A 27,213-nucleotide genomic window follows, 5' to 3' on the forward strand; every position below is an offset into this window, starting at 1 on the left:
AAGCTTGAAGCAACTTAAAAAAATAATGATACAAATTATAAATAATACATTTTTTAAAACAATTTATCCATTGTACAATATCGATATAAAATATTAGTTTTATTAATTAATATTAGTTCTTTGTTATGCATAAAATGCCAAACTTAATTTGATATTCCAAAATAAGTCTTACAATCTTCATAACTAACCACTTGTGTAAACCTATCCAAACAAAAAATTACAAATGCTACAAAAATTATAAATCCAGCTATTCCTGAGATTTACATTATATTACTATTTATGGTTGCGTGCCTGTCCACTGGGTGGCGATAGAGAACAGCTTTGCAGGCTGACAAAACATTAGAGAAGAAGACTGTGCTCCCATTATTCCTGCTACTGTTTATCATTTGATCCTGTAATCTTTTTGTTGCACTTTCTTCCGGAGTTACACGTGTATTAGCGGTAGTAAACAAATGGCCTTCAGTCTGCCGGTGTGGCTCGCCGTCCAGGAGGAGCTCCTCGGTCCCGACGGAGAGGACTGTGTGCCTCCGAGCTGTTTCGACGAGTTTGATGATGAATCTTTGTTCAAGATGTTCCACCTCACCAGACCCTGCGTCGTTTTCCTCACGGATGCTGTCCGCATCCGCATGAAGGCCGTCGCTACGAAGAAAACCCCGCTGTCCGTGGACGCGATGGTCATGGTGGCGCTCAATTATTACGCACACGGAGTTTCCTGCGCCGACGTCCTGCAGAGGGTCGGCCAGAGCCAGACCGACTGCCTCGCCATCATCTCCACAGTCTCCAGCGTCCTCGCAGGGATGTCCGATCAGTTTATCTCCTTCCCAGAAATCCGGGAAGCCAGAGCCAACGTCGCATCCAAGATTGAGAAGTTCTGCGGGATCCCCAAGGTGCTGGGCGTCGTTGCTCCTGCTCACTTCAAGATCAGAGCCTCTCCCTATGAGAAGGACACCTTCAGGTCTTTTGTCAACTCCCTGGGGTACACATCGGTGGTGAGCCAGATCATGTGTGACTTCGATGGCAACATACTGAATGTCGAAAAATGTTGTGTGGGCAGCACGTTTGAGCAGGAAATGTGGGAATCATCGTTCAAAGGAAGGGAGATGGAGGAGGAGCTGCATGGAGCATACTGGGTTATTGGTAAGACAGATTCGATCCATAGATGGATTGATTGATAGCTAAGTAGACTGGTGGATTAAATAAGAGTGGGGACCCCTTGTTTGAATGTCAGAATAACTTAATTCATCTGTGCAAAGTGACACTTAAAGGTACAGTTCATCCCAAAATCCAAAATACATCGCCTATTTCCTCTCACCTGGGGTCTTTCAGGGTATTCTAGGGGGTCCCCAGTAAAAAAAAACAACACACATTTATTTTCACTATAATTACTTGTATGGGTAAAACAATGACAGTGTATGAATATAGAATGTATGTAAAGTATTTTACCCATGGATTTCATACACTTTGTCCAACAAAACAACTAAAAGCTCATCAAATAGGGGTCCATGGTCGAGTTTGTATGAGTTTAGGGATCCCTGATGTGAAAGAGTTTAGGACCCACAGGTCTAGATCAAAGGTGGACTCTGAGAAGCAGGGGAGTGATGCAAAAGCAGCAAAATTGCCCCCTTGGATGGCCCTGTGTTAGATAAAACACGATGAAGCGCCTCCAGGTTGATAAAGGGCCCTTTTTGTGTGCTGGTGCCCCACCACATACAGCGGGTGCCCTCTTTCATGGTTTTTGCCCCTGGCCCTCAAATATCCTGAGTCCACCAGTGTTTTAAGATTGTTTGCATGTGAGTTGCCCAGTGTTGGAGAAATCAGCTGTAGAGATGTCTGCCTTCTCTCCATTATAATGATGATGCATGGCATGCTCCAAATGCCTCAAAACCCCTTTGAAAGGTGAAGCCAGGTGCCATATACTTCCATGATATTGGAGAGAAGGAAGGTTCTTACTCGACTGATGTCTCCAATATTCGGCAACTCACACCAAACAAATTTAGAATGATAAATAGAGAAACAGGTCTGAGAAAAAGTATGTTTTTGATTTTGTAGTAAACTGTCGCTTTAATGTTTGACAGTGCATAATTAGCCCTTTTACCCAGTTACACGTTGTCACAAGATCACAAGTTGTCAATAAAGATATTAGAAAACACATTTTTTAAACACAGCTATTTTGTTATTTATCTTATGGTGCCAACAAAAAAAAAGCAAAACTCATAATCAACTTACTATCTTGTTCAGGAGCTTTCAACTGTAAGTTCCTCAGCAGACTGAATTTGCTGAGGAAACCTCTGTAAAAAGCCAGTAAGGGGACTTTAGTTCATTATAGTTTCTGTCAAACAAGGTGATGCAATTCTGTTGCTACAATCACTCTAAATTAGGAGTTCCATGTTAACAGGAAATTATGCATGTCTTTTTTAGTTGCCGTTTTGAAACACAATACTGCTTCATCATCTTCTAAATAAAGCACTCACTTTCCTTAGAGTATGTGTACAGCTTCTCAACTTTCTAATGAATTCCTGTAAATCCATGTAACATTTTTATTAACTGTACCTCTTCTGTGTTTGTTAAAGGCGGGAAAGGCTACCTATTAAGCAAACATGTCTTGACTCCTGTGTCAGAACCTGCAAATGACAAAGAGTCCCGCTTCAACGAGGCCCACACGAAGATCTACAACGTCATGCGGACAATGCTCGGCTCCTTGAAGAGGCGTTTTAGGTGTCTGATGCAACTCGGTTTCGCACAAGAAGGATCTTTGGACAAGAAGTCAAACATTATCAAGACGTGCTGTGTGCTGCACAACATCGCTAAGAAGTTCTCCGTCCCTCCTCCGCCTGTAGCTGGTAAAATCGAGCCCCTGCATCCAGGCAAGCAGCGGTCAGTGCCAGTAGAGATCAACCTCGAGGCCATAAACGCCAGACGGGAACTTATAAACTCTAAGTTCTCTACTGTCTCCAGTAGACGGGACCCACCGAGTAAAGAGAAGGATGTGTGAGCAGAGTGGGTGTGTTGTCTGCTCTAAGAAGCAAATGATCATTGACATACATTAAGAACAAACACTAGAATCACAACCCAGTGTATAAAGCAACATTTATACACAGTTTGTTACTGTTCTGGGTCCGTTCGATACGAGTATGTAAATACGACATAGTGCTGGGTTTTTATCCAACTTGAAAAAACACACTCAGGTACTTTTGTAAATAAAAATATTTTATTTCTTGTACAAATAAAAGATCATTATTTTCTACATCTATTTCTTATTGTTAATAAATGTGATTTGAAAACATTCGTCGGTCATCTGGAGTGTTGCATGACAGTAATAATAATAATAATAATAATAAGATGATTACACATTTGGCAGATAAAAAGAACCAAAATATACAACTTAAATAAAATCTGAAGAGTGCTAAGCATTTACAGTAAATATATGAAATGCATGTTTTTCATATTTACAGTTTAAAACAAAATACAGCATTTAGACTATAGAATTAGTTTTTAATCCAGTGCATAAAAGACTAATCATTTTGGTTAGTTTAGACATTTGTGTTGCGAAGCTCTCGCAGAGCGGTAGCATTCTCGTATATCATCTCCGCATTCTCGTATATGTTCTCCTCGACGTTCTCTTTCTGCTGCAGGCAGTCCATGATGCATTGGTGCAGGAAAACGTACTGGGACTGAAAATAGATCAACCAAATGTGCTGGTCATTTAAAAAAGCAGAACTATGGGTGCGGAGTTGTTTTTTACACTTCCTTGTAGATGTTTATAAGGCTCAAAGTGCCTGCATAATGCTGGCAGAGCTTTTGTGTTTGGACTTATTACAATTCAGCGTTTATTTTGCCCCTGGGGTCATTGGCTAGTATTTCTGAGGTTCCTGAAAAAATCTTATCCCATTGCCTTCAGATTCTGCATTTACAAAGATTGTAAATGTACACATTTTATATTATAAATATTGTCAAATGAGGCCAAGTTGGACCCAGTTTTTTAGAGGATGGAAATTTTGCTCACATGGAAACCTAAGCTCACATACACTATTGATTTGTTTATCTTTTCTGACGCAGGTCTAAACGAGTACACTCAAAAAAAGAACTTGTTCCCAGAACGAAATAAAATTATGGAAATAATTTCCACCTAAATAAAATGCTTTAATTTAGCGAGAAACAGTTTTGTTGAGTAAACAAAATGTAAATGTATCGGGTCAACATGCTGTATTTGCATTACTGTTAATTAATTACCAGTGGTCAGTCCAACTAGATTTGTAAGGGTAATTGTAACATACTAACATAATTTTCTTGGGCCATTTAAACATGTATGACATTATTAAGAGTTACTTTATTTAATAGGGTAGTTACAACTACTTTTTAAAATAGTGAAGTACAGGAATTAATTGTGCTGAACCAACAAAACAAAGTTAGGTTGAAGTGGTTTAGCCTAAAAGATTATCTTTATCATATGAAAATGAACATAATAGTAATTATTCAGGAAATAAATAATTTTAAAACAGAGTTTTAATTCTAGTAAATTTTAAAGTGTTGCATTTTATGCTAAAACTACATGTTTTAAAAATGTTCAACCACAAAACATCATTTAATTTAGAAGAAGCTACATGTTAGACTAAGGAGAAGGTAACAGACACCCAGTTTGCTTTTTTGAGTGTATCGAAAAATAAGAAAGTGTTTTTTCAGCCTTAAATACCATATTACAATCATTTTTACCTCTGTCTGCACCATGTATGGCCGGCTCAGTCTCATCTTGTGCACAAAGCCTTTGATTCCCACTGTTCTTTCCTTCTCTAGCTGCTGAAGCAACACGTCCAGGGAAATGATCGTGCCCGTCCTCCCCACTCCAGCACTAGGAGAGACACATGCAGCAAAACTTAAAATCAGGTGGTGCTAATGGTTTCAAAGTAGAATTTTAACATTATATAGAAATACCTCACATTCAATAATTTTCCTGAGCACCTTCCTATTCATAACTAACTTAAACTAAGCCAGTGAAGGTTTCGAAGCTTGTATTTAATTTAAAATGACAGAATTACAGACTCTCATACAGTGGCGGTTATACACAGAGGCCTGCAGGGGCCACTGCCCCTGTGAAGAAGCCCTTGGCCCCTGCTGTGGCCCCTGTGTCAAATTAATAATGAAATGATCATTTTATAACGATGAATGACGGCACAATTCTTACCTATTTTTTCTTCAAACAATATTGTACACAAAAGGAACCCAAAATGTGTACATTGTGTAGTTAAATAAAAGCAATAAAAGCTTGTGTATATTTAAAAAAAAACATAATTCTGACTATACCGCACTTTCAAAATAAATATAAAGGTAATTGTGCTCAAAGATGAGAAATATCATTGACGTACAAAAATAACTGTTCTTGTTGGTTAGTCTCATTGTTTCAATCAATGTATTTGTATCTTCCAAATATGCTTAAATGAGATTATTAAATAACCTAAAATAAAATGTTCTGAATGCTTAAATATCGTCTTTGCAGTTTTTAAAATATGCCCCCTCTGATTAAACACTGGCCCCTCCTTGGCCCCCACAGCAAAATTGGTCTAGAACCGCGATTGCTCTCATAACAACAGTGGACCCAACTACGGGGCGCGTCTTTGACCTTTGTCTGACTGTGATAGGTTACTCTCCAGACTTAAGACAAGCACTCATTCTGTACCTGCAGTGGACCACAGTTGGTGCTCCGCCCCCCTCTGCATTTATGTGGCGTCTCACTAGGCTTCTGAACTGGATCAGGACTTGTGTGCCCTGTGGGACTCCATGGTCAGGCCAAGCAGTGAAGTGAAAATGTTTCACTGTGCGCTCCTCTGAGTTGTTCCTCTTTTAAGACAATTCACATAGAGGAATTGAAACACAGTTAGTCTATATTCTGAAGCAAGAAAGTCGACCATGAAGTCATCAAACATATGTCACACTTTTACCCACTTTTGTTGTGCTTTGTCTCTTGGAAATACATAAATACCAAACCTATTTAGTAACACTATGAACACGATAGAGATGTTTCGTACATGTTTCACCCTGAACTCCCTCAACGTCCAGTCGGGTTCCTGCTGCTCGGATCTCAAAGTGACCACCAGCTCTCCATAAGAGCAAGGCTTGTCTGCAGGCCAGTATCGTTCACACTTAACCTAGAAAAACAAACAAAAAGTAATACAGTAATGACCTACACAATAGGACTCATTAACTATCACACCAAGAGCAAATGATTTACAATGACTAACTGATTTACGTTTGCACTTCCTTTACAATCTGGCAATAAAACATTTTCAGATCTTTCTCGTGACTCACCCGTCCTCCCTCGTTGCAGTTTGTTACCATTACAATCCCTTTTATTTTTTGTTCCCAGATCATTGTCCAGAAATCATTGACTGTGGTGGGCAGAGGGCCCTGAGTGGCGATGTACTCTCTGCTGCTGTTGTAGCCCTGAGAAGCAATTGTCAAAGTTGTCAAACATGAACTATTCTCTAGCTTGTTTACGTCCTACACGGCTCAGTATGAAAAAAATAAATAAATAAAATAATTAAAAATATATATATATAAAGAAGGAAATAAGTGTGGAAAAACAAAGATTCATTAAAGAATAAATAAGTAAATAAAATATATATATATATATCTGTAAAAGAAGAAGGAAATAAGTGATGAAAAACAAAGATTAATTAAAGAATAAATAAGTAAATAAAAAAATGGAAAGAAAACGAAAAATAAAAGAATAAAGTATATATATTTATTGTATATACATTTCTTATTTTATGTTATTATTTATTATATAGTGTCATTTATTTACTTATTTATTCTTATCCTTTTATTTTTCTGATTGCTTTAGCTCCAATATTTTTGCATCAATGAAAATGCTTAAATTATTCTTTTATATTTCCACATTTATTTTTCCTTTTATGTGTCTTTATATTTTTCACATTTTGTATTTACTTATTAAATCTTATCCCATTTATTTTCTATTTCTTTAACACATTTTAATTTTATTTTATTGTTTTTATGGCATGTCTATGACTTCATAAATGGCAACACAGCTGCATGTGATAAACAGTTCAAGCTTATCAATTCTGCCCTTTGTCCATCATTAAATATTACTTACTGGCATGTAACTGGCATTGATATAGTCAGAGGTTCCATCAGGATTGGATGTCGCTAGCTTCACCCGACACCAGTCGTCTATGATGAGAAAACAGAAGATAGTTGAACTGCAAGTAGACATTGCTAAGAATGAGCCAGTGGATCTAGTGAGTCTCTATTCAGTGGCGGTTCTAGACCAATTTTATTGTGGGGGCCAAGGAGGGGCCAGTGTTTAATCAGAGGGGCACATTAGCACATGAAAAAATGGCAAAGGTGATATTTAAGCATTCAAAATCTTTGAATGTCTTGAAAAAGACACAAAATGACCAAAAAAGACACAAAATGACCAATAAAAGACAAAAAATGAGAAGACAGAATAACAATAACAAAAAAAACCCACAGAAGGCATAAAAATGACAAAAAAAGACACAAAATAACTAAAACAGACACATAAATGACACCAATGACAAAAAAGACACAAAATGACCAAAAAAAAGACACAAAATGACAAAAAAACAAAAAAAATAACTAAAAAAGACATAACAACAGACACAAATTTACCAAAAAAAGACACAAAAAAGACACAAATGACCAAAAAAGACACAAAATGACTTACAAAGACACGTAAAGACATGAAAAGGACTCAAAAATGGACAAAATAGCCCTATAAGACTCCATAGAGTTAAACTATTATACAATGTAACATTCTGGGTTTCTTTTGTGTACAATGAGATATTGTTTGAACAAAAAAAAGGTTAGAATTGTTCCATTGTTCATTTTATTATTAATTTGACACAGGGGCCACAGCAGGGGCCAAAGGCTTTTACACAGGGGCAGTGGCCTCTGTAGGCCCCTGTGTAGAACCGCAACTGTCTCTATTGCTCATGATATTGTGGTCAAGCAGTCAGAGGACAGGCTTACAGGGCAGGACATTGTTGAAACGATTCCTGGCTTTGTTCTCAGGTAGAGTAGCTGCCTTTCGTGTTTGCTCCGTGCCAACAGAAACGAGGCTCTGCATGGAAGTTGGCAGATGACACGTTAGGTGATTGAGACAAAGGTCAACGGAAAGCAAATTAGGCAGCAATTATACACGGAAAGTTTTATTGTTATATAAAAATAGGAAACAGAAAGAAGAGGAAGAACAATACATGATTCACTTTTTATCGCACCTCATATTCCTCAGTGAAACCTCTGTTCTCGTCCGCGCCTAATTGGTGGAAGTGGGCTGGAAACTTTGACTCAGAAATAGGTCTGAAAAAAAAAAAACATTAAAAAAAAGTAGATTTCAAGTCACTCTGTAATGCTGATAAAGACAATGGATATACATAAATATTGCAGGATGAAGATACATGTTATCTTAAATACAGTATATTTTCATATGTGGTTAACCTACTTCTTCTATCTAATTATACGAGACCTCATTTTCTCTTTTCACTGCATTGAAGGCCTGCAACCATGATTCCAAAGAAGTTGGGACACTGTGATAATGTACTTTTACAGCCTAATTTAATACAATAAAAAGACAAGATATCTATGCTGAAACTGGAAAACTATTTGTTTTTGGAAAATATTCTGAATTCGATTAATTGTGTTTTGATTTACATTTTACACAGCGCCCCACTTTTTGAGAATCTGATTTTAACACTATGAAGAGATTATGAAACATATACTTACTTGCACTTAGTTTTGGATTGTCTGGAACCACTAATGAATGATTTTTTTTGGCTGTTGGAAAGAAGCAGAGATTATCTCTGATTGAGTCTGATTGAGTACTAATGAAATATGAACTATAGTCACTGAGGCAGCACCAACCTGAAAATATCTGGTCTTTTTTTAATAACAATGAAGACAGCCAGGACCAGGAGAAGAAAAAGCAGAACAGCACATACTGACCCTGCAATGACTCCTGGATAGAAAATAAAGTAGAGTTTGAATCAAATGCTTTGTAACACAGGAGATACTCAACACAGCAGACAGCAAAACCAAAAAAAAAGTTTTAAAACCGATGCCCAAACAAGCAAAATTTGAGAAAACATTGTTAACGTGTTACATCAGGAAACACACATTAATGCTCTTTCTATACACTCAAAAAAAGCAAACTGGGTGTCTGTTACCTTCTCCTTAGTCTAACATGTAGCTTCTACTAAATAAAATTATGTTTTGTGGTTGAACAGTTTTAAAACATGTAGTTTTGAAATGAAACACTTTAAAATGTACTGGAATACTTTATGTTAAAACAACCTAGTTAAATTGCTGAACATAAAAAATATGTATTTCCTGAATAATTGCTATTATGTTCATTTTCATATGATAAAGGCAATCTTTTAGGCTAAACCACTTCAACCTAACTTTGTTTTGTTGGTTCAGCATAATTAATTCATGTACTTCACTATTTTAAAAAGTAGTTGTAACTACGCTATTAAATAAACTAACCCTTAATAATATCATACAAGTTTAAATGGCCCAAGAAAATTACGTTAGTTTGTTACAATTACCCTTACAGATCTAGTTGGACTGACCCCTGGTAATTATGTAACAGTAATGCAAATACATCATGTTGACCCGACATATTTACATTTTGTTCACTCAACAAAACTGTTTCTCACTAAATTAAAGCATTTTATTTAGGTGGAAATTATTTCCATAATTTTATTTCGTTCTGGGAACAAGTTATTTTTTGAGTGTAGAGTAAAAAAGTCACTTTGACTCACCCCTGGGATCAGTAAGACAGGAAAAAACAAATGGTTCAGAATTCTTTACAGTCCCAGACACTGCAACCAAAGACACCTGATATGTTCTGGCAGGTAGGAATCCAATTATCGTTTCATGACGCTTCTCAGTTTGATCTCCTTTGATTTCCGTAGATTGATCAGACACGTTCAGCTCCACTGAAGTCCACATACCAGGTTCCCGTTCTTTCCAGACAATAAAGACAGCGTAGCCAGCTCCCGAATACTCACATTTAGCAGTTAAAGCTGGAGGCACTGAGACAAACAAGTGGAAATATGCTTTTAAAATGCAATTTTAGTTTAACTTTTGTCATAAAACAAAACATTCATTTCAATCATTGATTTGTCTTTTTTTGTCCCAAAGAAAAGTTATAGTCAAATATAACACATTATTAGTCAATCCACAAAAAATTATCTTAACAAACTATAAAGACACAACATGCCAATCATTCTGACAATCTTACTGAGTACTGATTTGATGTTTTTCTTTATTTTCTGATTGTTTTGACTGCTGGTTGGAAGAAAATTTGCAATTTGAAGACAGAGCTGTTGACTCTGGATTAGGAACTCATATTTTTTCACATTTTACAGACAAAGCAATTATTTCATAATTTGAGAGAAATTATTTATAAATCAATTCATATTAAAAATAATAACAGCTGCAGGCCATATAATAATACAGAAACATTTCAAACAGCAGTATTAATTTGTGGTAGGTGAATAAAAGGTGCTGCAGAGTGCTCTGAAGTTTTTCCTGCACTTTCCACTACCATTATGGTAGCTTTAAAATCTTTCTTCTTAAAATGTGGACTGAGAAAGATCATGTCCATACTTCACATTATTATTTCAGAAATAAAGAGAAATACTACACTGTAAAAAACCTTTGTAGAAATTACAGTAAAACACTGTCAAATTGCATCAGAAATAGGTTGTCAAATTAAACATTGTACATCACCGTAGTGAATACTTTTAATTACTGTAAATCAAAGAATATCATAAAACTCACAGTTTTAGTGTAAAAATATAAAATTTTGATGTAAAATTAATGGAGAAATACCATGATGACACAATTATCCTAAAAGTAATGGGATTATTCAGTATAAATTACAGTTTTTGCTGATATTTACATTTACATACGCTCACTGTATTTTTTACAGTGAAGTTCTGGCAACCATAGCTGCCGGTATTTTACCGTAAATTAAACAGATTTTTTTTTACAGTGTAGTTAATGTGGTAAGAAAGATTCATACTTACTTATTGTCAGGTCGTGGATACACTGTGAAAAACTTTGGGACTCTTTTTCATACACAAGAGACACATTATAGGTCGCACCAGGGTAAAGGCCAGTAAAAGACACATTGCCACCTTCCACATGACCATCAAGAGGCTGCGATCCGTTAGTGGTCTTTGCATTTGAGAACAAGCCTTCTATTATGCCGTGGATCGATGAGGTGGTGACACGCCAGGTTGCACTGGAACAGTCTATTCCTGAAAGACAATAATTGCAACAAAAAAAACAGAAAACATTTTACAATATTGAAAAAATGCATAAACAACAGTTTAGGAGAAAGGAGCTGCGTACGTGTTACTGTAAAGTCTTCATAAGCAGCGCTCTCGAGTCCAGAGAACAGTGTGGCCACGTTAAAACGGTATTCTGTTCCAGGCTGGAGAGACTTGATAGCGTAGGACACAACACCCGTGGTTCTCTCTGGGGGAGGGTCCACATTTTCCCCATTAAGTTGGAGACGGTAGTCCCAGTCTTCTCTCACATCCGGCCACGTCAGGGTTATGCTGGTTAAAGAGCGTTCAGACACATCGACCGAAGCCACCATTGAGGGAACTGAAAACACATACACAGACCACGTAAATAACTTATAATAAAGGTGTTAAAAAATACTGCATGTCTGTTTTTCTAGACATGCAACCTGATGATAAGCGTGAGAAATATCCTAGACATATTTTAGAGACAACCATTTCAAGTTAGACGTCTTGTGTAGATGTATCCAGGCAGTACAAAGTCAAGTCCAGATCACTATCTTCTGACTTTTGTGCATCTATTTTCCACTTTTTTCCTCTTAATGTGATGTCTTTTTAAAGTTTTATTTTTTACTTAAGTAATGGTTGGGACTGTTTTTTAAAGTAACAGTTAAATGCAGCAATTTGTGTATGATTTGCATATCATAAGCAGAATACCTACCAGTCGCAGCGTTAAATGAGAATCCAGTGCTGTTAACTTTCTCAAAGACAGTGATGAGAGTGAAACGATACTTTGTCCCAGCATTTAGCAATGAGACCACACGAGTAACTGTCGCATTGTGATAAAATGTGTCGCACGTGACCTCAATGGAACTTCCATTGTAATCATACTGTAGGACGTATGTTGAGATGTTGTTAACTTTGTCCCACATCAGAGTTATACTACTCTCATTCTGTCTCAGCACGGTCACATTGTTAACGTTTCTGGAAGCTGAAAGAGGAAAGAGGGTACAGGGTTGTTTCAGCACGGAACAAATTGTGACGGTTACTGACCATTTAAAAAAAAAAAAAGGAGAACATGTTACAAGTTAATATATATATTCAGTAAGCAAAAGCCATCTGTTAAAAACACTTTATATATTATTACAGAGCTCCAGCCTGGGTCTTGTTGTAGGTCTATGTCAGAGAGAAAACATCTTACCCGTGACTGCAGAGAGTTTTTCTCCGCTGCTTTGGACATTTTCAAACAGACTGTAGAGAGTGAAGTCATATTTAGTCCCACTAGTGAGGTTTAAGACTGTGTAGGTAGGGTTTTGTTCTCCCTCTGATGCAGAGACATCAATCTCCGTTTCATTGAACATGAGCCTATAGCTGAGAATGTCATCCACTTTTTTCCACTGCAGAGTTATACTGGTCTCACTTTGATTGATTGATTTTAACTCTTCCGTGTTACGAGGAGCTAGGATGTAAAGAAAAATTATGAAGGAACTGCCACAAAATAAAACATTTTAAAATGGCAGGATATCCCTGATTAACATGTTTGTGATGAGCAGTTTTTTTGTCAGCAAGTAATCCTTGTAAATACCTGATAATGTCATAACTCCCCGATAATGTAATAACCCCGATAATGTAATAAAAATCTGCACTTGAGTCCATTGAAAATGTAATAAAACCTGATAATGTAATAACTTCCTGATAATGTAATAAAGTGCATTTCCCAATAATGTAATGCACTTTTTACCAATAATGTAATAAAGTATAACACCAAGCACCTTTAGATTTCAAGAAGCTGTTAAATGCATTCGTGTGTCGTCATGGATACCTCGTTTGTGAAAAACGGGTCAAAAGTTAATAAACATTCAACTTTGACCTGTTGGTGGCGCTAGAGCTCTTGAGCTAGAGTTCCTACACAATATCACCACTTGAACTCAAGTAATTGGTGGTCTGCTGTTAAATTATTACAATATTGGGGAATTATTACATTATCAGGACTTGCGAAATGAAGGCTAACCTGATAATGTAATAACCTCCCATTAATGTTATACTTTATTACCTTAATAGTAAAAAGTGTATTACATTATTGGGAAATGCACTTTATTACATTATCGGGAAGTTATTACATTATCGGGTTTTATTACATTTTTAATGGACTCAAGTGCAGATTTTGATTACATTATCGGGGTTATTACATTATCGGGAAGTTATTTCATTATCAGGTTCTACAAGGGTTTTTCTTTGTCTTTTAACCAAATGTATAGTTTCATATAACTCAATTATCTTATCAGCAACAGCCACAATGTTAAGTGAGCCACAGTCATCTATTAATAAGAAACTTTAAATCAGACACTGTAACAGAGCTCCAGCCTGGGTCTTGTTGTAGGTCTATGTCAGAGAGAAAACATCTTACCCGTGACTGCAGAGAGTTTTTCTCCGCTGCTTTGGACATTTTCAAACAGACTGTAGAGAGTGAAGTTGAATTTAGTCCCACTAGTGAGGTTTAAGACTGTGTAGGTAATGTTTTGTTCTCCCTCTGATGCAGTGACATTAATCTCCGTTTCATTGAACACAAGTCTATAGTTGGAGACTTTATCCACTTTTTTCCACTGCAGAGTTATACTGGTCTCACTTTGATTGATTGATTTTAACTCTTCTGTGTTACGAGGAGCTAGGATGTAAAGAAAAATTATGAAGGAACTGCCACAAAATGCAACATTTTAAAATGGCAGGATATCCCTGATTAACATGTTTGTGATGAACAGTTTTTTTGTCAGCAAGTAATCCTTGTAAATACACACTATATAATCACATAATGTCTGTGCATTGCCAGTGTAGCTATTGCAAGTTTTGTTTTGCTCCAAAGACAAAGACAAAGGTGTGGAAAGAGATAAGTACAGTTAAAATTAACATTCCTATGAGCTGAAAAGACAAAGAGATTAAAGTTTCATCGTAGAAAAAGTCTTGAGAGCCAGTCGTCGTCACAATAAAGGGTTTTTCTTCGTCTTTTAACCAAATGTATAGTTTCATATAACTCAATTATCTTATCAGCAACATTACATTACATTACATTACATGTCATTTAGCAGACGCTTTTGTCCAAAGCGACTTACAATAAGTGCATTCAACCTGATGGTACTAGACATAGACCATAGGAATCGAGTAAGTACATAACTTTAAGAGCTAACTGTCATTGCTAAGGAGTGCTATATGTTAAAGAAGAAAAGAAGAGAAAAGAAGAAGAAAATTTTTTTTTTTTTTTTTTTTTTTTTTTTTTTTTTTTTTTTTTTAATATATATATATCTGTTAGGTGACCATGACTTAACCGAGGTATTGTTGGAAGAGATAGGTCTTCAGCCTGCGGCGGAAGATGTACAGGCTGTCTGAGGTCCTGATGTCGGTGGGGAGCTCGTTCCACCATTTGGGAGCCAAGACAGAGAAAAGTCTGGAAGAGGTTTTGAGGCGAGTTGACCCACGCAAGGTGGGAGTCGCTAGCTGTTTGGCTGATGCAGAGCGGAGAGGACGGGCAGGGGTGTAGAGTTTGACAAGGTCCTGGATGTAAGTAGGACCTGAACCGTTAGCAGCAGAGTACGCCAGAGCTAGAGTCTTGAAGCGTATCCGCGCAGCCACTGGTAGCCAGTGGAGGGAGCGGAGGAGAGGTGTTGTGTGTGAAAATTTGGGAAGATTGAAGACCAATCGAGCAGCTGCATTCTGGATGAGTTGTAGAGGTCGGATGGCTTTGGCAGGCAGACCTGCCATGAGGGAGTTGCAGTAGTCCAGGCGTGAGATGACCAGTGCCTGGACCAGGACCTGAGCTGCCTTCTGGGTGAGAAACGGGCGGATCCTCCTGATGTTATGCAGCAAGAATCTGCAAGATCTGGTGGTGGCGGTGATGTTTGTTGAGAGGGACAGTTGGTTGTCAAGAGTTACGCCAAGGTTTTTGGCGGTTTCTGTGGAGGCAACCACTGTGTCCTGGACAGTGATGTGGAAGTCAGTGGTGGGAGAGCCTTTCCCTGGGAGGTAAAGTAGCTCAGTCTTTCCCAGGTTGAGTTTGAGGTGGTGCGAGGACATCCACTGGGAGATGTCGGCCAGACATGCAGAGATACGTGCTGCTGCACGTGTTTCAGACTGGGGAAATGAGAAGATTAGCTGGGTGTCGTCGGCATAGCTATGATAGGAGAAGCCATGCGAGTGGATGAGGGAGCCAAGGGAGTTGGTGTAAATCGAGAAGAGGAGCGGACCAAGGACCGAGCCTTGAGGGACCCCGGTGGTGAGTAGACAGGGTTCTGAAACAGAACCCCTCCAAGTTACACGGAAGGTGCGGTCCTTGAGATAGGATTTGAGCAGAGAGAGGGCGGAGCCAGATACTCCCAGGTGATGAAGGGTGGAGATGAGGATCTGGTGATCCACAGTGTCAAAAGCTGCAGAAAGGTCCAGTAGAACCACAACAGATGAGAGAGAGGCCGCCTTCGCCTTGTGAAGCTGTTCAGTCACAGCGAGAAGGGCAGTCTCTGTTGAGTGGCCCTTCTTGAAACCAGACTGGTGAGGGTCAAGGAGGTTGTTCCCATGCAGATAGGAGGACAGCTGATTGAAGATAGCCCGTTCCAGAGTTTTGGAGAGGAACGGCAGGAGAGAGACGGGTCTGTAATTGTCCACTAAGGATGGGTCGAGGGTGGATCTCTTTAGGAGAGGATTCACCCTCGCTTCCTTCAGAGAGTTAGGAAAGCAGCCAGTAGTCAAGGAAGTGTTGACAAGATGGGAGAGGAACGGGAGGAGATCAGGAGCAATAGACTGAAACAGGTGGGAGGGAATAGGATCCAGCTGACAAGTGGTAGGACGGGCAAGGGGCAGGGGAGGACTTGCGCACTTTACGAGGAGTGAGAGGACAGAGTGAGTCAAGAGAGGAGGAGAGGGTGGCAAGGAGAGTGTCGGTTGCAGAGTTGGGCTGCAGAAGTGAGAATGAGTCCGATGAAGGGAGGGATGAGAGAACAGTTGAGGCCAGAGCAGGAGGAGAGAGAGAGCGAATGTTGCGGCGGACCAGTGCAGTATCTGTCGGTGAGGACAGACAGTCCGATCGGGAGAGTGGGAGAGAGAACTTGACAAAGTAGTGGTCAGAGACATGAAGTGGGGTTACAGAGAGATTGGTAGTCGAGCAATTCCTGGTGAAAATGAGATCGAGGAGGTTGCCAGCTTTGTGAGTAGGGGGTGATGAAGTGAGCAAGAGAGCGAAGGAGGAGAGTAGAAGTAGTAGGTCTGCTGACTTCTCGGGCTGGATGTTGAAGTCCCCGAGAAGGACAAGTGGTGGACCATCTTCAGGGAAGTTTGACAGTAGGACGTCAAGCTCCTCCAGAAATTCTCCAAGGGGACCAGGTGGGCGGTAGAGAACAACAATGGTTATTGGTGAGGGAGAGGTTATGGAGACAGCGTGGAATTCAAAGAACCGTGGAGAGAACTGTGGGAGTGGATGGAGGGAGAACTTCCAGTCACGGTTGATAAGAAGACCTGTTCCTCCACCCCTACCAGTGTGTCTAGGAGTGTGAGAGAAGGAGAAGGCAGCAGAAAGAGCTGCAGGAGTGGAGGAGTTGGTTGGTGTTAACCATGTCTCAGTGAGGGCAAGGAAGTCCAGTGATTGCTGAGCAGCAAAGCCAGAGATGAACTCAGACTTGCGACATGCAGACTGACAGTTCCAGAGTCCACCCTTGACGAGGCACTGAGTGTGCTTGGAGCGAGCAGGGTGCACAAGGTTGTGATAAGTGCGACAGGTTGTGCGAGGTCTGAAGAATCTTCTAGTTGAAACTCGAACTGGGATTGAGTACGTTGTCATGGTCAGGGCAGGAGGTACAAAGATGGTGCAAGGGGCCAAGCCACCAGCAGCCCCAACGGGGTTGGTTTGAAATTTTTTTCACAATCTTAAAGCAAAATTACATTACCAGAGACTAGGAGCTAGGTTAAGTCCACACAAGATAAATGCACATTTTCAAACAGACTGTAGAGAGTGAAGTTGAATTTAGTCCCACTAGTGAGGTTTAAGACTGTGTAGGTAGGGTTTTGTTCTCCCTCTGATGCAGAGACATCAATCTCCGTTTCATTGAACATGAGCCTATAGCTGAGAATGTCATCCACTTTTTTCCACTGCAGAGTTATACTGGTCTCACTTTGATTGATTGATTTTAACTCTTCCGTGTTACGAGGAGCTAGGATGTAAAGAAAAATTATGAAGGAACTGCCACAAAATAAAACATTTTAAAATGGCAGGATATCCCTGATTAACATGTTTGTGATGAACAGTTTTTTTGTCAGCAAGTAATCCTTGTAAATACACACTATATAATCACATAATGTCTGTGCATTGCAAGTTTTGTTTTGCTCCAAAGACAAAGACAAATGTGTTTACATTCTTATGAGCTGAAAAGACAAAGAGATTAAAGTTTCATCGTAGAAAAAGTCTTGAGAGTCAGTCATCGTCACAATAAAGCGTTTTTCTTCGTCTTTTAACCAAATGTATAGTTTCATATAACTCAATTATCTTATCATCAACAGTCACAATGTTAAGTGAGCCACAGTCATCTATTAATAAGAAACTTTAAATCAGACACTGTAACAGAGCTCCAGCCTGGGTCTTGTTGTAGGTCTATGTCAGAGAGAAAACATCTTACCCGTGACTGCAGAGAGTTTTTCTCCGCTGCTTTGGACATTTTCAAACAGACTGTAGAGAGTGAAGTTGAATTTAGTCCCACTAGTGAGGTTTGGGACTCTGTAGGTAGGGTTTTGTTCTCCCTCTGATGCAATGACATCAATCTCCTTTTCATTGAGCAAAAGTCTATAGTTGGAGACTTTATCCACTTTTTTCCACTGCAGAGTTATACTGGTCTCATTTTGGTCAACTGATTTGAAACCTTCTGCATTAGGCGGAGCTAGGATGTAAAGAGACATGAAGAGACTGTAACACAATCTGAGTTTACTGAAAAATGACAGAGTATACATGATTAAATGTTGTGATTTGTGTAGTTTCTGCAAACAAATAATTAGTTGCATTACATTCCAGTATTTCACCAGCCACGGCCAAATATATTAGGTAAGTAACACTCTGTTACTGTAATCCTTTACATTATATTTTTACAAAGCTCTGTTCTGGCTCTTGTTATGTGATTATAGGAGAGGAGAATTTACTTACCAGTATATGCAGTGGTGTTTACTCCGGTGCTACGGACATTTTCATACACACTGAAGAGAGTGAAGTCGTATTGTGTCGTATTCGTGAGACCTGGGATTGTGTGTTCCACTGGATCAACCTCCGATGCAGGGACATTAATCTCCTTTCCATTGAACACTAGTCTATAGTTGGAGACTTTATCCACTTTTTTCCACTGCAGAGTTATACTGGTCTCACTTTGGTCAGCTTTTTGGAAACCTTCTGCTTCAGGCGGAGCTAGGATGTAAAGAGACATGAAGATACTGTCACAAAATCTGGATATAATTAGTTGCATTAAGTTCCAGTATTTCACGAGACACAACCAAATATATTAGGTGAGCAACACTCATGTGTTTCTGTGAAACTTTAAACTATATCTTAAAACAGCTCTGAAAAAATGACTTACCAGTATATGCAGTGGTGTTTACTCCGTCGCTACGGACATTTTCATACACACTGAAGAGAGTGAAGTTGTATTGTGTCGTAGTCGTGAGATTTAGGATTGTGTGTTTCACTGGATCAACCTCCGATGCAGGGACATCAATCTCCGTTTCATTGAACACAAGTCTATAGTTGGAGACTTTATCCACTTTTTTCCACTGCAGAGTTATACTGGTCTCACTTTGGTCAGCTTTTTGGAAACCTTCTGCATTAGGTGGAGCTAGGATGTGAAGAGACATGAAGAGACTGTAACACAATCTGAGTTTACTGAAAAACGACAGTATATTCCTAACCTATCAGGCTAACCTGATAATGTAATAACCTCCCATTAATTTTATACTTTATTACCTTAATGGTAAAAAGTGTATTACATTATTGGGAATGCACTTTATTACATTATCGGGAAGTTATTACCTTATCAGGTTTTATTACATTTTCAATGGACTCAAGTGCAGATTTTTATTACATTATCGGGGTTATTACATTATCGGGGAGTTATTACATTATCAGGTTCTACAAGGGTTTTTATTTGTCTTTTAACCAAATGTATAGTTTCATATAACTCAATTATCTTATCAGCAACAGCCACAATGTTAAGTGAGCCACAGTCATCTATTAATAAGAAACTTTAAATCAGACACTGTAACAGAGCTCCAGCCTGGGTCTTGTTGTAGGTCTATGTCAGAGAGAAAACATCTTACCCGTGACTGCAGAGAGTTTTTCTCCGCTGCTTTGGACATTTTCAAACAGACTGTAGAGAGTGAAGTCATATTTAGTCCCACTAGTGAGGTTTAAGACTGTGTAGGTAGAATTTTGTTCTCCCTCTGATGCAGGGACATCAATCTCCGTTTCATTGAACACAAGTCTATAGTTGGAGACTTTATCCACGTTTTTCCACTGCAGAGTTATACTGGTCTCATTTTGGTCAACTGATTTGAAACCTTCTGCATTAGGTGGAGCTAGGGTGTAAAGAGACATGAAGATACTGTCACAAAATCTGGATATAATTAGTTGCATTAAGTTCCAGTATTTCACGAGACACAACCAAATATATTAGGTGAGTAACACTCATGTGTTTCTGTGAAACTTTAAGCTATATCTTAAAACAGCTCTGAAAAAATGACTTACCAGTATATGCAGTGGTGTTTACTCCGACGCTACTGGCAGTTCCACGCACAGTGAAGAGAGTGAAGTTGTATTGTGTCGTGTGAATGAGATCTGGGACTATGCGTGTAATGAGGTCTGCCTCTGATCCAGCGATGTTTATCTGTCCTCCACTGAACTCAAGTGTATAGTTGTAGAAGTCACCCACGTTTTTCCACTGCAGAGTTATACTGGTCTCATTTTGGTCAACTGATTTGAAATCTTTCGCATTGAGAGGAGCTAGGATGTAAAGAGACATAAAAACTTGTTTTCAGGAGTTGAGTGCAACATTAGATAATATATTAGCCTCCAAAACAAGTCTGCACTATAACACAAGGAAATACAGACATGTGGCCAACCAAAGATAGAAGGCAACAGCTCAAACATACGTGGCTGTGTTGTTGGAAGGGTTGTCGATGGAGTGGTGGATGGTGTTGTTGTGGGTTCTGCTTCTGGTGTACTTGTCCCTGTTGATGTTGGCATTGTGTCTGTTGTCTTGGTTTCAGCGACACCCTAAAAACAGAATAGGAATTGTTGGAACACAGAGAGAATGACCTAACATCAAAAACATTTTATACTGTACAAAATAGACTGAAGTGTTCATCTGACTATGGACTCAAAGTTATGCTGACTGTGAGTATCCTAATGCAACACTGTTCTCGAATTGTAGTTATTGATATTATATTGTATTGAACATACAGTACCAGTCAAAAGTTTGGACGCACCTTTTCATTCAATGTTTTCTCTTTATTTTTATTATTTTCAACATTGTAGATTAATACTGAATACCTCAAAACTGTGAAAGATTACAAATGGAATTATGTAGTAAAAAAATGATATATACACATATGATGATTCCATATGTGTTACATCATAGTTTTGAGGTCTAATACCAATATATAAGGTAGAAAATAAGAAAAATCACCGAATGTACTATATGAACAGTAGTGTGACAAGGAGGGGGGAAAAAGAAAGCACTACAGATTAGAGACTCTCTATTCTACTTTCTTTAAAAAAACTTTCTACTTTCTTTTTCCCTAAAAGGTACAAACGTACATAACGTACAAACAACTTGAAAGAAACATGATATTGGTGTGCCTGACACACAGGAAACATCTGAGATCTCGAAATGCAAATTATGCTCTGGAAATTATTGTATCAATTTGTACTTTGACCTATAAATCTTAATGAGTGCAGCAACGCTGACGGTATGCTACTAAAAGAGCTGATAAAATGAAATCATGATAATGAAGTGCACAGTCTTTACTGAAAATATCTTCTATGGGCTATGTTTTCTACAATATTATTCCATATACTCCAAAAGATAAAAGCAATAATACAGAACTGTATTCAGTTCAATCCTTTTGTCTAAAATATACAATAAAAAGACGGCATATTGTCCTCTATGTTTTACATTACATTATTTCCTTATACACACATTTGTTTCTCTGAGGAAGTGAGAACACATTACTGCGGTCAAGAAAAAATTTATTCATATTTCACCATCTGTAAAAGTCCATCATTCTAAAGTTGTGCAAGTCTTTTTGTTTTCTGTACACTCCAGAATCATTATAGTAGTATAACGTTATTCCACAGTCTAAGCTGTTCTTATCATGACTTAAAACCATCACTGTGGTTTTGACGCTTTTCTTTTGTTGAGGCTAACCTTCTTTTAACAGACAGACTGATCTGATCACTATCAGAGTGGAAAGTAAAAAGAAAAAAACTTACCCATAGTAGACTCAGGAAGACACACAGCAGAAAGTGGTCTGAGTTGATTTTGAAAGATAATGGCTTCATTATCATGGTTTATTAAGCTACACTCATACTATACAGTTGTAAATGTCCTTTGTTATCCCAAGATAAACTTCAAGTTTCTATTTTCAGTTCTGCCACGGCTGTGTTGACAAAAACAACAACACTTGAGGTTGGCAAAGAATTCCTTCGTGCCTGAAGAGATGAAGTCCAATATTAACTTGATTCCAGGGGTGTTGACTTTTAATTCTTCTCCGTGTCCTCCTTCTGTCACCTCTGGTCCCCTCTCATACTGGCAAGTGACTAAGTAAATAGCTGCTTCTCCTTTTTGGCCTTGTACAACCACAGAGACCTTTGCCCCGCCTGCTACTTCCTTATTAACGGTTATAATGTGGTTCTTTTCAAAGGTAAGTCAATCAAGTAAATTTTACCCTGTTTTACATGTTTAGTAGGCTGCTTTAGCTGTGTTTGTCGTAAGCAGGTTAATGTTTGCACTTGCCTGTAATCCTTTATGGTGTGCAAATAAAGTTATCAAGTTTTTATGAACGCAGGCAATGCTTTCAAGTGTTGCTCCATATAAATTATATTTGTTTTGTCTTCTTACTATTTTAAAATGAATATTTTAATGATTTCTCAGTTAAAATCACCTGCCGTCTCAGTTCAGTTGAACTGGTTTCACACAACAGTAGATTTGCTTTTGGTTTCTTCACAGTGTCTCTGAAGACAGTGATATTTATAGCTTCCTTGTGGTTGACATCTATAAGGAAGTGTGAACAGAAAACATGGGTACACTTTAGCAGAACATGAAGTCATGACAGTGTTTATGGTATCAAATTATGGTTCAGCACTCAAATAAAAGTGTTGGTCTATCAAATAAAACATTGTCTAATCTTGTCCATTAGGGAAATATGAGGAGGAAGTAACCTTTATGAATTATATTAATTTTCCACTTCTCCTGGTATTACATTAGAATAGCTGGCTGAAATGCAGAATTACAACATATAATTATGTCAATTAAAATTGGTGTAACTGAAACCTTCTATTGAAAGAAAAAATGTAAAATTTATGTGATTTTGTGGCTCTGGCCATTCTTGAGGAGAGAAAGGCCTAGAACCTTAATGCATAACAAAACCGTACACTTCAATAGTTATTTGAAGTTTGGAACCATTGCTTCACCAATCTAGCAAAAGTCTTGCTCTGACTCAGGCTGACAGTATGTGAGGTCATACTGTACACTAGGTGTATGCTATACCACTTGATAAATTATTTTGCATAGCATTTCTATGAGCACAACACCAAATGTGTTGCCCAGTACTTGCCTCTTGGACTTGCATATGCTGAGAAGCTCATCCATGACTTAGAACTGGCTGATATATCGATATAAAGCTGGAGCTTTGATTTCAAATAAGGTACTCCTGTTGTTATACAGTATTTATGTTAATTTAAATAAATGGTTTCAATAGAACAACTTGTGACATGTCATATTTGGCTTTGGCTTTGACTGAACATTTGCTCTCACTTTGCGATAAAAATATCGGGATATATATCGTATATAGATATCCAGCCTAAATATATCTGGATATGACTTTTGGTCCATATCGCCCAGCCCTACCATGACTATAATCACAATTGTTTTTGAGATTTTTGTCAGATTGCAGCATATGCGCACTGCAACTGTGCAAACCAGGACACCCACTTGCTTCTCATCCACTCCAGGACTCAGCCCTCTTTAAACCGTGCCTGCTGCTTAGAAATGCATGTATGCAATGTGTATGAATGTGCATAACAAACCAGTCTACTTATCATTTCCACTCTTATATTTTCAATGTTGTCTTTACTCATCACTGTGCAGCCATTTGTTTTTTGTTCATGCAACGTTTAAGCCATGTGTCAGTCTTAAGGCTCAGAAGTATAATGGTCCTTTAAATAAAAAATATATAAATACCAATCGTCGGGTTGTTTAGGCATTTTGTTCAGGGTTGATTGAACATCGTCACCCTGTTAAAATAATCGCCTGACTATTTTTTTCAAGTTTTGCAGGAAACACAAAAAACTTCACCAAAAGTGTAATATATGACATTTATTGATCATTTCACTCAAAAGGGATGTAACAAAGGATGGCTATTGGCATAGTAATAACTCTATGTGTAAATGATATAACTTAAGAGAAATAAATAGGCATTTTTTTTAACATGCCTTTGTGACTTAAGCAAAATATTATATAATAAAAAATAAATAACACTTTATTTTGAAGGTGTCTACATAAGAGTCACACAAGCCTGTCAGAAACATGACATGACAAGTATCATGAGCATTAATGTTACTTCAAAGTGTCATTAATGCTCATGACACATCCCATGTCATGTCTATGACACGCTCATGTCACATTTTATTTTGACTCAGGCATAATAAATCCGCTTAAGTCACACACTGGACATAGGCCATTATCTTAAAGGGGTAAAATCACATGATCTGATCAACTGAGGGTGTAGGCGATTATACCATAGGTGGCCGGCGTCATAAGGAGATGATTTAGGCAACAACAACAAAAATGACAAAAAAATGACTACATGTAATGTCTATGGGTTGGCTGTCTGAAATATGCCGTGCGTCCTCAACACAAGGGGTGGCAGCAGAGAGGCACAAAGAATATAAACACAAGCGTGCTAGCATATCTAGCTCACGTTAGCTGGGGGAGGGTCTCTTCAGTTTCGAGTTGTGTAAACAAGATAAAGCCATTTGCAGTGCTGGCAACGTGGAGTAGCGTTGCTTTCACAGACCAGGTGAGTGACAAAAATTAACTTGTGGTAAACAATCCAAACTAACCACAGTCAGGTTCAGCTATCACAAGTGTTTGTGTTATGCTAGTTGATGCTAACGTTAGCTAAACACGCATCTTGTAATTTCAGCTCGCTGTCAGCGCTTTTTAAGATAATGTCAGTGTTACTTTTACGTGCTTTCAATAAAAGAACCAAAGTAGGGGCTTTTGAGGTAACGTTAATGTTTTCTGTACTTGAGCTCAAACTTCAGTCCAACATGGGACAAAATGTGCTAACGCTAGCGTCACCTGAACACCTGACTCGAGAGGTTACAACCCACTTGAACTCAACTCATAACACGATGTTTTACTGAAGCCGTTAAATACCGGTTGCTTAAAGGCTGGCCAGCAAAGACGTGCAGAACATAGATAAGCTGACTTCACAGTGCGAGTGAACAAAAGGGTCTGTTAGCTGGTCGAGAAAGCAAAGGTAAGACATTGCTTTGTCCTCTTTGCTTTGGCTGTTTTCTGCTACAACGGGAGAGATCTAACGGTTATCTGTCTGAAGTTAAGTAAAAGCCTTATCTAAGCTGGTGTTTGGTAACCAGTATAGCTGTCGCATTAATGGCTTGTTTTCTGTCTTTTAGAAATGCAGTCTGTGGTGAAACAGAACCTCCATTCGGAGACCGAAGGAGACATCAACAAACTCATCAACCTGAAGCTCAATGCATCCTACACCTACCTGTCTCTGGTATGATATTTGTAACAGAAACACCAATATATAACTTGTCTTATTTGTTATGCATTGTTACTAAATCCTGTTTTTGCCCTAAAATAAAACAATAGAACCGTAATTTCTTTTCCTGTGTCTACACTATAATCTCTAAATTCTGTGTTCCTCTGAAGGGGATGTATTTTGACAGGGACGATGTTGCCCTGCCAAAATTCTCCACCTTTTTCCTGGAGCGCTCGGTGAAAGAGAGGGAACAGGCTGAGAAGCTGTTGGAATATCAGAACATGAGAGGAGGTCGAATTTTGCTGCAGACAATTGCTGTAAGTCCAGTTTTTGGGGAGAGGGGGGCATTTTTAAGCCATTATTGTAAAGATTTTTACATATATTCATTTGAGTATTAACTTCCTGTTCTAGAAACCGAGCAGAGAGGATTGGAGAGGTGGTCTGGATGCAATGTCCTTTTCCCTGGACTACCAGAAGTCCCTGAACAGCTGTATCCTTGATGTGCACCGCAGAGCTGGCGTCCAGACTGACCCTCACGTAAGTCTGGCACTGTTCAATATTACTGCTTCTTGTTCTCTCTCTAGCTGATAATCATTAACATGAAGAAAAAAAAGCATGTGCACTGTTCCAAATCAAAACATTTTAAGCCAAATCACAGGGGGTATTTGTTCTATTAAATATTAACTGTGTCCTAATTTATTACCGATCTGGCCACCTTTTTATTACACTGTTTTACATCCTACTCACTATTTTATGTTACTTCTTTTGTAGCTGTGTGACTTCCTCGAACAGGACTTCCTCACCGACAGCCACGAGACCATCAAGAAGCTGGGCGACTACGTCGGCAGTCTGACCCGCATCACTGCGTCCGAGACCCACGGCCCTATGGGAGAATACCTCTTTGATAAACACACTCTGTAAAAGGTCACACCAGCACAGTGACATCAGCTCCATATTTCAAAAGATACATAGTCAACAGGGAAACACTCCCTTACATTGTGCAGTCTTCTCCGTTACAAAAACAATACAATATTTTCAGTTTACCATAAACGTGATTCTTGTACCAACCACACAAGAAAACTAAGGCAAAAATAACAGAAAATACCTCAATTTTTCTTAAACTACATTGGAAAAATAATGTTCTCATGAATATGGTGCTAAAAATACCATTTTCTCAGCTGTTGATCGGTCATTTAGACTCTGTTGTATCTTGTGTCAATCATTCCAGTATGTCAGAGGTTTTAACCTTCCAAAATATATTGTAAAAATGCATACTATTTTAAGTCAAATACATAATGTAAGATTTGGAATTTATTGAATAAAGCCAGACTATGCTGACATGTAATTTTTGTTTGTCGATTTTTTTACAACCACTTTAACAACTTTATTGTCTGAACTATTCTTCTCACATTGTCATCTGTTCTGCCATGCAATCTAAACAAACGTTATGTACTTCCCTAATGCCATGTCTTCCCCTATAGAACACTGTAAAGATAACATTGGGACTTTGCTTAGTCACTGTTGGGTGGAAGCTTAATGTTTAACATTAGGCTACCAGACAGTGTGGTTTAGAAATGACGCTGCTTCTTCACAAATTATATGTTTCAGCAAAGATAAGATTCAGTTTTGGAAGCATGTCAACAAACTGTATTATAGCCAGAAATAGTGCTCTGTCTGTGTTTCAGTCGCAATCTAGAGAGATAAGATAAATTATACAAACATTGTACAAGAAAATTATTTCTTTATTGGTTTGGATTAAATCAGTTCTTTAACCAGGAGGAAATATTCTGATTGTATGAGTAACAATGTTTACAAAACATGTTTCTAAGACACTGCGGGGTGATAATCCGACCAAGAATAACGCTGAAATAACACTTTTTTTTGTTGCTGTGCTAGTTTTTCCATT

At 38.3% G+C, this 27,213-nt stretch overlaps 3 protein-coding genes across 4 annotated transcripts; 2 read left to right on the forward strand and 1 right to left on the reverse strand.

Annotated features, from left to right (window-relative positions):
- The first annotated feature begins 344 nt into the window (after positions 1–344).
- si:dkey-197c15.6 (putative nuclease HARBI1) lies at positions 345–3,252 on the forward strand. The gene is made up of 2 exons (XM_059324557.1): positions 345–1,137; positions 2,571–3,252. Exons 1-2 carry the CDS (start codon positions 453–455, stop codon positions 2,990–2,992), a joined length of 1,107 nt encoding a protein of 368 aa, XP_059180540.1. The 5' UTR covers positions 345–452; the 3' UTR covers positions 2,993–3,252.
- Positions 3,253–3,291: 39 nt separating this feature from the next.
- On the reverse strand, positions 3,292–22,074 carry LOC131959364 (receptor-type tyrosine-protein phosphatase H-like). Its single transcript, XM_059324549.1, has 23 exons — positions 21,790–22,074; positions 20,448–20,571; positions 20,044–20,298; positions 19,617–19,874; positions 18,881–19,135; positions 18,457–18,711; positions 17,939–18,196; positions 13,696–13,953; positions 12,490–12,747; positions 12,010–12,279; positions 11,395–11,652; positions 11,067–11,300; positions 9,795–10,067; positions 8,896–8,989; positions 8,758–8,808; positions 8,253–8,334; positions 8,005–8,095; positions 7,106–7,182; positions 6,301–6,435; positions 6,021–6,140; positions 5,672–5,832; positions 4,711–4,846; positions 3,292–3,671 (listed from the first exon to the last, which is right to left on the reverse strand). The coding sequence occupies exons 1-23, from the start codon at positions 21,862–21,864 to the stop codon at positions 3,531–3,533; spliced, it is 4,119 nt and encodes a 1,372-aa protein (XP_059180532.1). The 5' UTR covers positions 21,865–22,074; the 3' UTR covers positions 3,292–3,530.
- A 2,365-nt stretch (positions 22,075–24,439) lies between these two features.
- zgc:56095 (Ferritin, lower subunit-like) lies at positions 24,440–26,652 on the forward strand. Of its 2 annotated transcripts, none has more exons than XM_059324558.1 (5): positions 24,440–24,596; positions 25,219–25,322; positions 25,478–25,624; positions 25,719–25,844; positions 26,079–26,652. In XM_059324558.1, the coding sequence occupies exons 2-5, from the start codon at positions 25,221–25,223 to the stop codon at positions 26,226–26,228; spliced, it is 525 nt and encodes a 174-aa protein (XP_059180541.1). In that variant the 5' UTR covers positions 24,440–24,596; positions 25,219–25,220; the 3' UTR covers positions 26,229–26,652. The 2 variants fall into 2 exon arrangements, with proteins under 2 accessions (XP_059180541.1, XP_059180542.1); XM_059324559.1 differs by lacking the exon at positions 24,440–24,596 and adding an exon at positions 24,669–25,061.
- The last annotated feature ends 561 nt before the right edge of the window (positions 26,653–27,213 follow it).

The sequence above is a fragment of the Centropristis striata genome, chromosome 21, assembly GCF_030273125.1.
Source record: "Centropristis striata isolate RG_2023a ecotype Rhode Island chromosome 21, C.striata_1.0, whole genome shotgun sequence".
In the NCBI taxonomy this organism is placed as follows: Eukaryota; Metazoa; Chordata; class Actinopteri; order Perciformes; family Serranidae; genus Centropristis; species Centropristis striata.

Bases quoted from the DNA above. Each gene is read 5' to 3' on its own strand.
- zgc:56095 (XM_059324558.1), top strand. From the start codon at position 25,221: ATGCAGTCTGTGGTGAAACAGAACCTCCATTCGGAGACCGAAGGAGAC. The intron at 25,625-25,718 runs GTAAGTCCAGTT...TTCCTGTTCTAG, and splicing joins TTTTGCTGCAGACAATTGCT to AAACCGAGCAGAGAGGATTG. The intron at 25,845-26,078 runs GTAAGTCTGGCA...CTTCTTTTGTAG, and splicing joins GCGTCCAGACTGACCCTCAC to CTGTGTGACTTCCTCGAACA.
- si:dkey-197c15.6 (XM_059324557.1), top strand. From the start codon at position 453: ATGGCCTTCAGTCTGCCGGTGTGGCTCGCCGTCCAGGAGGAGCTCCTC. The intron at 1,138-2,570 runs GTAAGACAGATT...TGTTTGTTAAAG, and splicing joins TGGAGCATACTGGGTTATTG to GCGGGAAAGGCTACCTATTA.
- LOC131959364 (XM_059324549.1), bottom strand. From the start codon at position 21,864: ATGATAATGAAGCCATTATCTTTCAAAATCAACTCAGACCACTTTCTG. The intron at 12,748-13,695 runs GTAAGATGTTTT...TTTACATCCTAG, and splicing joins AAAACTCTCTGCAGTCACGG to CTCCTCGTAACACGGAAGAG. The intron at 5,833-6,020 runs GTACGAAACATC...TTGTCTTAAAAG, and splicing joins GGGAGTTCAGGGTGAAACAT to AGGAACAACTCAGAGGAGCG.